Source organism: Tinamus guttatus, unplaced genomic scaffold, assembly GCF_059628265.1.
Source record: "Tinamus guttatus ecotype Peru unplaced genomic scaffold, ASM5962826v1 Tinamus_guttatus_pri_ptg000139l, whole genome shotgun sequence".
In the NCBI taxonomy this organism is placed as follows: domain Eukaryota; kingdom Metazoa; phylum Chordata; class Aves; order Tinamiformes; family Tinamidae; genus Tinamus; species Tinamus guttatus.
In genome coordinates, this window is record NW_028288673.1 from 840,031 (window position 1) to 851,947 (window position 11,917).

Below are 11,917 nucleotides of genomic sequence, written 5' to 3' on the forward strand. Positions count from 1 at the left end.
GAAGGAAACATGGGTGTCCTGTGGGTCTGGTTCCATTTTGCACGTGTGTTTGTTGCAGAGGCGAGCGAGGTGCGTGTGGTGAACGGCTCCGGGCGCTGCTCGGGCAGAGTGGAGGTGCTGCACGAGGAGCGCTGGGGCAGCGTCTGCGACGATGGCTGGGGCCTGGAGGAGGCGCGAGTGCTTTGCCAGGAGCTGGGCTGCGGGAAAGCGCTGTCCGCCCCCGGCTCGGCCCGCTTTGGCCAAGGATCTGGCCCCATCTGGCTGGATGACCTCAACTGCACGGGAACTGAAGAGGCCCTGTCCACGTGCAGGGCCAAGGCCTGGGGAGAGCATAACTGTAACCACGGAGAAGACGCTGGTGTGGTGTGCTCAGGTGAGGTGGCCTGGGTCAAAGCTAGCGCTTGGGACTCTGTTGCTTTGGGTGGACTTGGGAGACTGTGAGGTTCTGGTGGCTTGAGTGGTTTGGGGCAGGTGCATGGGCTGAGGACACCTCTAAAGCACAAACTATGCCTCTTAATGCTCTGGGTTGGAGACAGAGGTTATGGCTGGGCTCTTGGTTCTCTACGGGACAAGTACAGGACACAGCAGGATGGATACCTAGAAGGATTTGGGGTCTGAGTTAGCGCTCACTCTCAGCTGCTCCCCATTTGCACAGCCATTGTGGTGGCTAGGACGCTTCCTGCAGCCACAACCTACAGCAGAGCACGTGGAAAGAGGAGAAGGATCTTCTTGAGTTTCTCCTCCAAGGGAGCAAAGGGAGGTGTGGGCTCAGATGTCCATGTGGACTCCAAATGCTTTCCAATGGAGCTCCACCTGCCATGGTGCCAGAGGTTGCAGAGGTGTTCGGGTTTTGACATGGTGTCCTGTGACCACCTCTCAGAGGATCCACACACTCTGCAGTGACTGGTGTTGAGCTCAACACATTGGTCAACATGGGGGCAAGAGGAAGAGAAGACATGGGTGCCCACCATCTCTCCTTAGCCTTTGCACATGTGTTTGTTGCAGAGGCAAGAGAGGTGCGTGTGGTGAACGGCTCCGGGCGCTGCTCGGGGAGAGTGGAGGTGCTGCACGAGGAGCGCTGGGGCAGCGTCTGCGACGATGGCTGGGGCCTGGAGGAGGCGCGAGTGCTTTGCCAGGAGCTGGGCTGCGGGAAAGCGCTGTCCGCCCCCGGCTCGGCCCGCTTTGGCCAAGGATCTGGCCCCATCTGGCTGGATGACCTGGACTGCACGGGCACCGAAGAGGCCCTGTCCACGTGCAGGGCCAAGGCCTGGGGAGAGCATAACTGCAACCACGGAGAAGATGCTGGCGTGGTGTGCTCAGGTAACCCCATTTCGGGCCTTGCTTTTCTCTTTAATTGAGAAGAACTCAAGAATCATGGACCTATGCAGCTGCCTAAGGGGCATTAGTCAATGCATGCAATGAAACCTGCAGTGATGAAGGGCAAGGGGGATACTCAAGTCCATAGCTCTGCAGGAACGTGTTTTGTGACAGTCTGAGGCTGAGGGAGCTCGGCCTATTCAGTCTGAAGAAGAGAAGTCTGAGAGGGGATCAAATCAGTGTATATAAATACATATAGAGTGGGGGTAAGGAGGATGGGGCCGGCCTCTTTTCAATGGTGGCCACTTCTAGGACTAGAGGAAATGGCCATACATTGAAGTGCCAAAAGTTCCACAGGAACTTAGGGACAAATGTATTAACAGTGAGGGTGACGGAGCCCTGGAACAGGTTTCCAGGAGAGGTTCTGAAGCCTCCTTCTCTGCAGTTATTCAAAAGCAGCTTGGACACAATTCTGTGCCACATGCTCCAGATAGCCTGGGAATGCAGAGGGATGGGACTACAGGATCTCTAAAGGTCCCTTCCAGCATGAAGGTTTCTATGAATTGCGAGCTATGGAGTCAATCTTCAAGGTTGAGTGTATTTCATGGAAAGATCCTGGTCATTTGGCAAAAGTGATTTGTCCCTAGTATGAGGAGGTCTGAAGTGGGCAAGACAGAGACAAGAGGAAGAAGGAAGCATTGGAGTCAAGTGGGTCTTGTTCCATTTTGCACGTGTGTTTGTTGCAGAGGCGAGCGAGGTGCGTGTGGTGAACGGCTCCGGGCGCTGCTCGGGGAGAGTGGAGGTGCTGCACGAGGAGCGCTGGGGCAGCGTCTGCGACGATGGTTGGGGCCTGGAGGAGGCGCGAGTGCTTTGCCAGGAGCTGGGCTGCGGGAAAGCGCTGTCCGCCCCCGGCTCGGCCCGCTTTGGCCAAGGATCTGGCCCCATCTGGCTGGATGACCTCAACTGCACGGGCACCGAAGAGGCCCTGTCCACGTGCAGGGCCAAGGCCTGGGGAGAGCATAACTGCAACCACGGAGAAGATGCTGGCGTGGTGTGCTCAGGTAACCCCGTTTCAGGACTTGCTTTTGTCTTTGATAGCTGAGAAATGAAGGATGAAGGACGTATGTAACTGCCGAAGGGGCATTAGTCAATGTATGCAATGAAACCTGCAGTGATGAAGGGCAAGTGTGATACCCAAGTTCATAGCTCTGCAGGAACATGCTTTGTGACAATTTGAGGTTGAGGGAGCTGGGCCTGAAGAAGAGAAGGCTGAGAGGGGGTCTAATCAGTGTTTCTAAAGACGTCAAGGACTGGGATAAGGAGGATGGGGCCGGCCTCTTTTCAGTGGTGGCCACTTCTAGGACTAGAGGAAATTTCCAAACAATGAAGCGCCAAAAATGCATTAACAGTGATGGTGAGAGAGACCTGGAACATGTTTTTAGGAGAGGTTATAAAGCCTCCTTCTCTGGAGTTATTTCAAACCATCTTGGACCCCATTCAGTGCCACATGGTCCAGGTGGCCTGGGACTGCAGAGGGGTGGGACTACATGATCTCTAAAGGTCCCTTCCAACATGAAGGTTTCTATGAATTTTCCACCTATGGAGTCAGTCTTCAAGGTTGAGTGTATTTCATGGAAAGCTCCTGGTCATTTGGCAGGAGTCATTCTTCCCTGGTGTTCGGAGGACTCAAGCGGGCAACACAGAGGCAAGAGGAGGAAGGAAACATGGGTGTCCTGTGGGTCTGGTTCCATTTTGCACGTGTGTTTGTTGCAGAGGCGAGCGAGGTGCGTGTGGTGAACGGCTCCGGGCGCTGCTCGGGCAGAGTGGAGGTGCTGCACGAGGAGCGCTGGGGCAGCGTCTGCGACGATGGCTGGGGCCTGGAGGAGGCGCGAGTGCTTTGCCAGGAGCTGGGCTGCGGGAAAGCGCTGTCCGCCCCCGGCTCGGCCCGCTTTGGCCAAGGATCTGGCCCCATCTGGCTGGATGACCTGGACTGCACGGGCACCGAAGAGGCCCTGTCCACGTGCAGGGCCAAGGCCTGGGGAGAGCATAACTGTAACCACAGAGAAGACGCTGGTGTGGTGTGCTCAGGTGAGGTGGCCTGGGTCAAAGCTAGCGCTTGGGACTCTGTTGCTTTGGGTGGACTTGGGAGACTGTGAGGTTCTGGTGGCTTGAGTGGTTTGGGGCAGGTGCATGGGCTGAGGACACCTCTAAAGCACAAACTATGCCTCTTAATGCTCTGGGTTGGAGACAGAGGTTATGGCTGGGCTCTTGGTTCTCTACGGGACAAGTACAGGACACAGCAGGATGGATACCTAGAAGGATTTGGGGTCTGAGTTAGCGCTCACTCTCAGCTGCTCCCCATTTGCACAGCCATTGTGGTGGCTAGGACGCTTCCTGCAGCCACAACCTACAGCAGAGCACGTGGAAAGAGGAGAAGGATCTTCTTGAGTTTCTCCTCCAAGGGAGCAAAGGGAGGTGTGGGCTCAGATGTCCATGTGGACTCCAAATGCTTTCCAATGGAGCTCCACCTGCCATGGTGCCAGAGGTTGCAGAGGTGTTCGGGTTTTGACATGGTGTCCTGTGACCACCTCTCAGAGGATCCACACACTCTGCAGTGACTGGTGTTGAGCTCAACACATTGGTCAACATGGGGGCAAGAGGAAGAGAAGACATGGGTGCCCACCATCTCTCCTTAGCCTTTGCACATGTGTTTGTTGCAGAGGCAAGAGAGGTGCGTGTGGTGAACGGCTCCGGGCGCTGCTCGGGGAGAGTGGAGGTGCTGCACGAGGAGCGCTGGGGCAGCGTCTGCGACGATGGCTGGGGCCTGGAGGAGGCGCGAGTGCTTTGCCAGGAGCTGGGCTGCGGGAAAGCGCTGTCCGCCCCCGGCTCGGCCCGCTTTGGCCAAGGATCTGGCCCCATCTGGCTGGATGACCTGGACTGCACGGGCACTGAAGAGGCCCTGTCCACGTGCAGGGCCAAGGCCTGGGGAGAGCATAACTGCAACCACGGAGAAGATGCTGGCGTGGTGTGCTCAGGTAACCCCATTTCGGGCCTTGCTTTTCTCTTTAATTGAGAAGAACTCAAGAATCATGGACCTATGCAGCTGCCTAAGGGGCATTAGTCAATGCATGCAATGAAACCTGCAGTGATGAAGGGCAAGGGGGATACTCAAGTCCATAGCTCTGCAGGAACGTGTTTTGTGACAGTCTGAGGCTGAGGGAGCTCGGCCTATTCAGTCTGAAGAAGAGAAGTCTGAGAGGGGATCAAATCAGTGTATATAAATACATATAGAGTGGGGGTAAGGAGGATGGGGCCGGCCTCTTTTCAATGGTGGCCACTTCTAGGACTAGAGGAAATGGCCATACATTGAAGTGCCAAAAGTTCCACAGGAACTTAGGGACAAATGTATTAACAGTGAGGGTGACGGAGCCCTGGAACAGGTTTCCAGGAGAGGTTCTGAAGCCTCCTTCTCTGCAGTTATTCAAAAGCAGCTTGGACACAATTCTGTGCCACATGCTCCAGATAGCCTGGGAATGCAGAGGGATGGGACTACAGGATCTCTAAAGGTCCCTTCCAGCATGAAGGTTTCTATGAATTGCGAGCTATGGAGTCAATCTTCAAGGTTGAGTGTATTTCATGGAAAGATCCTGGTCATTTGGCAAAAGTGATTTGTCCCTAGTATGAGGAGGTCTGAAGTGGGCAAGACAGAGACAAGAGGAAGAAGGAAGCATTGGAGTCAAGTGGGTCTTGTTCCATTTTGCACGTGTGTTTGTTGCAGAGGCGAGCGAGGTGCGTGTGGTGAACGGCTCCGGGCGCTGCTCGGGGAGAGTGGAGGTGCTGCACGAGGAGCGCTGGGGCAGCGTCTGCGACGATGGCTGGGGCCTGGAGGAGGCGCGAGTGCTTTGCCAGGAGCTGGGCTGCGGGAAAGCGCTGTCCGCCCCCGGCTCGGCCCGCTTTGGCCAAGGATCTGGCCCCATCTGGCTGGATGACCTGGACTGCGTGGGCACCGAAGAGGCCCTGTCCACGTGCAGGGCCAAGGCCTGGGGAGAGCATAACTGCAACCACGGAGAAGATGCTGGCGTGGTGTGCTCAGGTAACCCCGTTTCAGGACTTGCTTTTGTCTTTGATAGCTGAGAAATGAAGGATGAAGGACGTATGTAACTGCCGAAGGGGCATTAGTCAATGTATGCAATGAAACCTGCAGTGATGAAGGGCAAGTGTGATACCCAAGTTCATAGCTCTGCAGGAACATGCTTTGTGACAATTTGAGGTTGAGGGAGCTGGGCCTGAAGAAGAGAAGGCTGAGAGGGGGTCTAATCAGTGTTTCTAAAGACGTCAAGGACTGGGATAAGGAGGATGGGGCCGGCCTCTTTTCAGTGGTAGCCAGTTCTAGGACTAGAGGAAATTTCCAAACAATGAAGCGCCAAAAATGCATTAACAGTGATGGTGAGAGAGACCTGGAACATGTTTTTAGGAGAGGTTATAAAGCCTCCTTCTCTGGAGTTATTTCAAACCATCTTGGACCCCATTCAGTGCCACATGGTCCAGGTGGCCTGGGACTGCAGAGGGGTGGGACTACATGATCTCTAAAGGTCCCTTCCAACATGAAGGTTTCTATGAATTTTCCACCTATGGAGTCAGTCTTCAAGGTTGAGTGTATTTCATGGAAAGCTCCTGGTCATTTGGCAGGAGTCATTCTTCCCTGGTGTTTGGAGGACTCAAGCGGGCAACACAGAGGCAAGAGGAGGAAGGAAACATGGGTGTCCTGTGGGTCTGGTTCCATTTTGCACGTGTGTTTGTTGCAGAGGCGAGCGAGGTGCGTGTGGTGAACGGCTCCGGGCGCTGCTCGGGCAGAGTGGAGGTGCTGCACGAGGAGCGCTGGGGCAGCGTCTGCGACGATGGCTGGGGCCTGGAGGAGGCGCGAGTGCTTTGCCAGGAGCTGGGCTGCGGGAAAGCGCTGTCCGCCCCCGGCTCGGCCCGCTTTGGCCAAGGATCTGGCCCCATCTGGCTGGATGACCTCAACTGCACGGGAACTGAAGAGGCCCTGTCCACGTGCAGGGCCAAGGCCTGGGGAGAGCATAACTGTAACCACGGAGAAGACGCTGGTGTGGTGTGCTCAGGTGAGGTGGCCTGGGTCAAAGCTAGCGCTTGGGACTCTGTTGCTTTGGGTGGACTTGGGAGACTGTGAGGTTCTGGTGGCTTGAGTGGTTTGGGGCAGGTGCATGGGCTGAGGACACCTCTAAAGCACAAACTATGCCTCTTAATGCTCTGGGTTGGAGACAGAGGTTATGGCTGGGCTCTTGGTTCTCTACGGGACAAGTACAGGACACAGCAGGATGGATACCTAGAAGGATTTGGGGTCTGAGTTAGCGCTCACTCTCAGCTGCTCCCCATTTGCACAGCCATTGTGGTGGCTAGGACGCTTCCTGCAGCCACAACCTACAGCAGAGCACGTGGAAAGAGGAGAAGGATCTTCTTGAGTTTCTCCTCCAAGGGAGCAAAGGGAGGTGTGGGCTCAGATGTCCATGTGGACTCCAAATGCTTTCCAATGGAGCTCCACCTGCCATGGTGCCAGAGGTTGCAGAGGTGTTCGGGTTTTGACATGGTGTCCTGTGACCACCTCTCAGAGGATCCACACACTCTGCAGTGACTGGTGTTGAGCTCAACACATTGGTCAACATGGGGGCAAGAGGAAGAGAAGACATGGGTGCCCACCATCTCTCCTTAGCCTTTGCACATGTGTTTGTTGCAGAGGCAAGAGAGGTGCGTGTGGTGAACGGCTCCGGGCGCTGCTCGGGGAGAGTGGAGGTGCTGCACGAGGAGCGCTGGGGCAGCGTCTGCGACGATGGCTGGGGCCTGGAGGAGGCGCGAGTGCTTTGCCAGGAGCTGGGCTGCGGGAAAGCGCTGTCCGCCCCCGGCTCGGCCCGCTTTGGCCAAGGATCTGGCCCCATCTGGCTGGATGACCTGGACTGCACGGGCACCGAAGAGGCCCTGTCCACGTGCAGGGCCAAGGCCTGGGGAGAGCATAACTGCAACCACGGAGAAGATGCTGGCGTGGTGTGCTCAGGTAACCCCATTTCGGGCCTTGCTTTTCTCTTTAATTGAGAAGAACTCAAGAATCATGGACCTATGCAGCTGCCTAAGGGGCATTAGTCAATGCATGCAATGAAACCTGCAGTGATGAAGGGCAAGGGGGATACTCAAGTCCATAGCTCTGCAGGAACGTGTTTTGTGACAGTCTGAGGCTGAGGGAGCTCGGCCTATTCAGTCTGAAGAAGAGAAGTCTGAGAGGGGATCAAATCAGTGTATATAAATACATATAGAGTGGGGGTAAGGAGGATGGGGCCGGCCTCTTTTCAATGGTGGCCACTTCTAGGACTAGAGGAAATGGCCATACATTGAAGTGCCAAAAGTTCCACAGGAACTTAGGGACAAATGTATTAACAGTGAGGGTGACGGAGCCCTGGAACAGGTTTCCAGGAGAGGTTCTGAAGCCTCCTTCTCTGCAGTTATTCAAAAGCAGCTTGGACACAATTCTGTGCCACATGCTCCAGATAGCCTGGGAATGCAGAGGGATGGGACTACAGGATCTCTAAAGGTCCCTTCCAGCATGAAGGTTTCTATGAATTGCGAGCTATGGAGTCAATCTTCAAGGTTGAGTGTATTTCATGGAAAGATCCTGGTCATTTGGCAAAAGTGATTTGTCCCTAGTATGAGGAGGTCTGAAGTGGGCAAGACAGAGACAAGAGGAAGAAGGAAGCATTGGAGTCAAGTGGGTCTTGTTCCATTTTGCACGTGTGTTTGTTGCAGAGGCGAGCGAGGTGCGTGTGGTGAACGGCTCCGGGCGCTGCTCGGGGAGAGTGGAGGTGCTGCACGAGGAGCGCTGGGGCAGCGTCTGCGACGATGGCTGGGGCCTGGAGGAGGCGCGAGTGCTTTGCCAGGAGCTGGGCTGCGGGAAAGCGCTGTCCGCCCCCGGCTCGGCCCGCTTTGGCCAAGGATCTGGCCCCATCTGGCTGGATGACCTGGACTGCGTGGGCACCGAAGAGGCCCTGTCCACGTGCAGGGCCAAGGCCTGGGGAGAGCATAACTGCAACCACGGAGAAGATGCTGGCGTGGTGTGCTCAGGTAACCCCGTTTCAGGACTTGCTTTTGTCTTTGATAGCTGAGAAATGAAGGATGAAGGACGTATGTAACTGCCGAAGGGGCATTAGTCAATGTATGCAATGAAACCTGCAGTGATGAAGGGCAAGTGTGATACCCAAGTTCATAGCTCTGCAGGAACATGCTTTGTGACAATTTGAGGTTGAGGGAGCTGGGCCTGAAGAAGAGAAGGCTGAGAGGGGGTCTAATCAGTGTTTCTAAAGACGTCAAGGACTGGGATAAGGAGGATGGGGCCGGCCTCTTTTCAGTGGTAGCCAGTTCTAGGACTAGAGGAAATTTCCAAACAATGAAGCGCCAAAAATGCATTAACAGTGATGGTGAGAGAGACCTGGAACATGTTTTTAGGAGAGGTTATAAAGCCTCCTTCTCTGGAGTTATTTCAAACCATCTTGGACCCCATTCAGTGCCACATGGTCCAGGTGGCCTGGGACTGCAGAGGGGTGGGACTACATGATCTCTAAAGGTCCCTTCCAACATGAAGGTTTCTATGAATTTTCCACCTATGGAGTCAGTCTTCAAGGTTGAGTGTATTTCATGGAAAGCTCCTGGTCATTTGGCAGGAGTCATTCTTCCCTGGTGTTTGGAGGACTCAAGCGGGCAACACAGAGGCAAGAGGAGGAAGGAAACATGGGTGTCCTGTGGGTCTGGTTCCATTTTGCACGTGTGTTTGTTGCAGAGGCGAGCGAGGTGCGTGTGGTGAACGGCTCCGGGCGCTGCTCGGGCAGAGTGGAGGTGCTGCACGAGGAGCGCTGGGGCAGCGTCTGCGACGATGGCTGGGGCCTGGAGGAGGCGCGAGTGCTTTGCCAGGAGCTGGGCTGCGGGAAAGCGCTGTCCGCCCCCGGCTCGGGCCCGCTTTGGCCAAGGATCTGGCCCCATCTGGCTGGATGACCTCAACTGCACGGGAACTGAAGAGGCCCTGTCCACGTGCAGGGCCAAGGCCTGGGGAGAGCATAACTGTAACCACGGAGAAGACGCTGGTGTGGTGTGCTCAGGTGAGGTGGCCTGGGTCAAAGCTAGCGCTTGGGACTCTGTTGCTTTGGGTGGACTTGGGAGACTGTGAGGTTCTGGTGGCTTGAGTGGTTTGGGGCAGGTGCATGGGCTGAGGACACCTCTAAAGCACAAACTATGCCTCTTAATGCTCTGGGTTGGAGACAGAGGTTATGGCTGGGCTCTTGGTTCTCTACGGGACAAGTACAGGACACAGCAGGATGGATACCTAGAAGGATTTGGGGTCTGAGTTAGCGCTCACTCTCAGCTGCTCCCCATTTGCACAGCCATTGTGGTGGCTAGGACGCTTCCTGCAGCCACAACCTACAGCAGAGCACGTGGAAAGAGGAGAAGGATCTTCTTGAGTTTCTCCTCCAAGGGAGCAAAGGGAGGTGTGGGCTCAGATGTCCATGTGGACTCCAAATGCTTTCCAATGGAGCTCCACCTGCCATGGTGCCAGAGGTTGCAGAGGTGTTCGGGTTTTGACATGGTGTCCTGTGACCACCTCTCAGAGGATCCACACACTCTGCAGTGACTGGTGTTGAGCTCAACACATTGGTCAACATGGGGGCAAGAGGAAGAGAAGACATGGGTGCCCACCATCTCTCCTTAGCCTTTGCACATGTGTTTGTTGCAGAGGCAAGAGAGGTGCGTGTGGTGAACGGCTCCGGGCGCTGCTCGGGGAGAGTGGAGGTGCTGCACGAGGAGCGCTGGGGCAGCGTCTGCGACGATGGCTGGGGCCTGGAGGAGGCGCGAGTGCTTTGCCAGGAGCTGGGCTGCGGGGAAAGCGCTGTCCGCCCCCCGGCTCGGCCCGCTTTGGCCAAGGATCTGGCCCCATCTGGCTGGATGACCTGGACTGCACGGGCACCGAAGAGGCCCTGTCCACGTGCAGGGCCAAGGCCTGGGGAGAGCATAACTGCAACCACGGAGAAGATGCTGGCGTGGTGTGCTCAGGTAACCCCATTTCGGGCCTTGCTTTTCTCTTTAATTGAGAAGAACTCAAGAATCATGGACCTATGCAGCTGCCTAAGGGGCATTAGTCAATGCATGCAATGAAACCTGCAGTGATGAAGGGCAAGGGGGATACTCAAGTCCATAGCTCTGCAGGAACGTGTTTTGTGACAGTCTGAGGCTGAGGGAGCTCGGCCTATTCAGTCTGAAGAAGAGAAGTCTGAGAGGGGATCAAATCAGTGTATATAAATACATATAGAGTGGGGGTAAGGAGGATGGGGCCGGCCTCTTTTCAATGGTGGCCACTTCTAGGACTAGAGGAAATGGCCATACATTGAAGTGCCAAAAGTTCCACAGGAACTTAGGGACAAATGTATTAACAGTGAGGGTGACGGAGCCCTGGAACAGGTTTCCAGGAGAGGTTCTGAAGCCTCCTTCTCTGCAGTTATTCAAAAGCAGCTTGGACACAATTCTGTGCCACATGCTCCAGATAGCCTGGGAATGCAGAGGGATGGGACTACAGGATCTCTAAAGGTCCCTTCCAGCATGAAGGTTTCTATGAATTGCGAGCTATGGAGTCAATCTTCAAGTTGAGTGTATTTCATGGAAAGATCCTGGTCATTTGGCAAAAGTGATTTGTCCCTAGTATGAGGAGGACTGAAGTGGGCAAGACAGAGACAAGAGGAAGAAGGAAGCATTGGAGTCAAGTGGGTCTTGTTCCATTTTGCACGTGTGTTTGTTGCAGAGGCGAGCGAGGTGCGTGTGGTGAACGGCTCCGGGCGCTGCTCGGGGAGAGTGGAGGTGCTGCACGAGGAGCGCTGGGGCAGCGTCTGCGACGATGGTTGGGGCCTGGAGGAGGCGCGAGTGCTTTGCCAGGAGCTGGGCTGCGGGAAAGCGCTGTCCGCCCCCGGCTCGGCCCGCTTTGGCCAAGGATCTGGCCCCATCTGGCTGGATGACCTCAACTGCACGGGCACCGAAGAGGCCCTGTCCACGTGCAGGGCCAAGGCCTGGGGAGAGCATAACTGCAACCACGGAGAAGATGCTGGCGTGGTGTGCTCAGGTAACCCCGTTTCAGGACTTGCTTTTGTCTTTGATAGCTGAGAAATGAAGGATGAAGGACGTATGTAACTGCCGAAGGGGCATTAGTCAATGTATGCAATGAAACCTGCAGTGATGAAGGGCAAGTGTGATACCCAAGTTCATAGCTCTGCAGGAACATGCTTTGTGACAATTTGAGGTTGAGGGAGCTGGGCCTGAAGAAGAGAAGGCTGAGAGGGGGTCTAATCAGTGTTTCTAAAGACGTCAAGGACTGGATAAGGAGGATGGGGCCGGCCTCTTTTCAGTGGTGGCCACTTCTAGGACTAGAGGAAATTTCCAAACAATGAAGCGCCAAAAATGCATTAACAGTGATGGTGAGAGAGACCTGGAACATGTTTTTAGGAGAGGTTATAAAGCCTCCTTCTCTGGAGTTATTTCAAACCATCTTGGACCCCATTCAGTG

General features: G+C 55.2%; 1 protein-coding gene across 1 annotated transcript; it reads left to right on the forward strand.

Moving 5' to 3' along the window:
- Positions 1–932: 932 nt before the first annotated feature.
- On the forward strand, positions 933–11,476 carry LOC148595233 (scavenger receptor cysteine-rich domain-containing protein DMBT1-like; the record flags this gene model as incomplete). The annotated part of the gene is given in 13 exon segments (XM_088521940.1): positions 933–1,320; positions 2,064–2,378; positions 3,091–3,405; positions 4,038–4,352; positions 5,096–5,410; positions 6,123–6,437; positions 7,070–7,384; positions 8,128–8,442; positions 9,155–9,324; positions 9,326–9,470; positions 10,079–10,257; positions 10,260–10,419; positions 11,162–11,476. Coding segments are annotated over 13 exon segments (3,562 nt in total), but the record flags the coding sequence as incomplete, so codon positions are not given.
- Between the last annotated feature and the right edge of the window lie 441 nt (positions 11,477–11,917).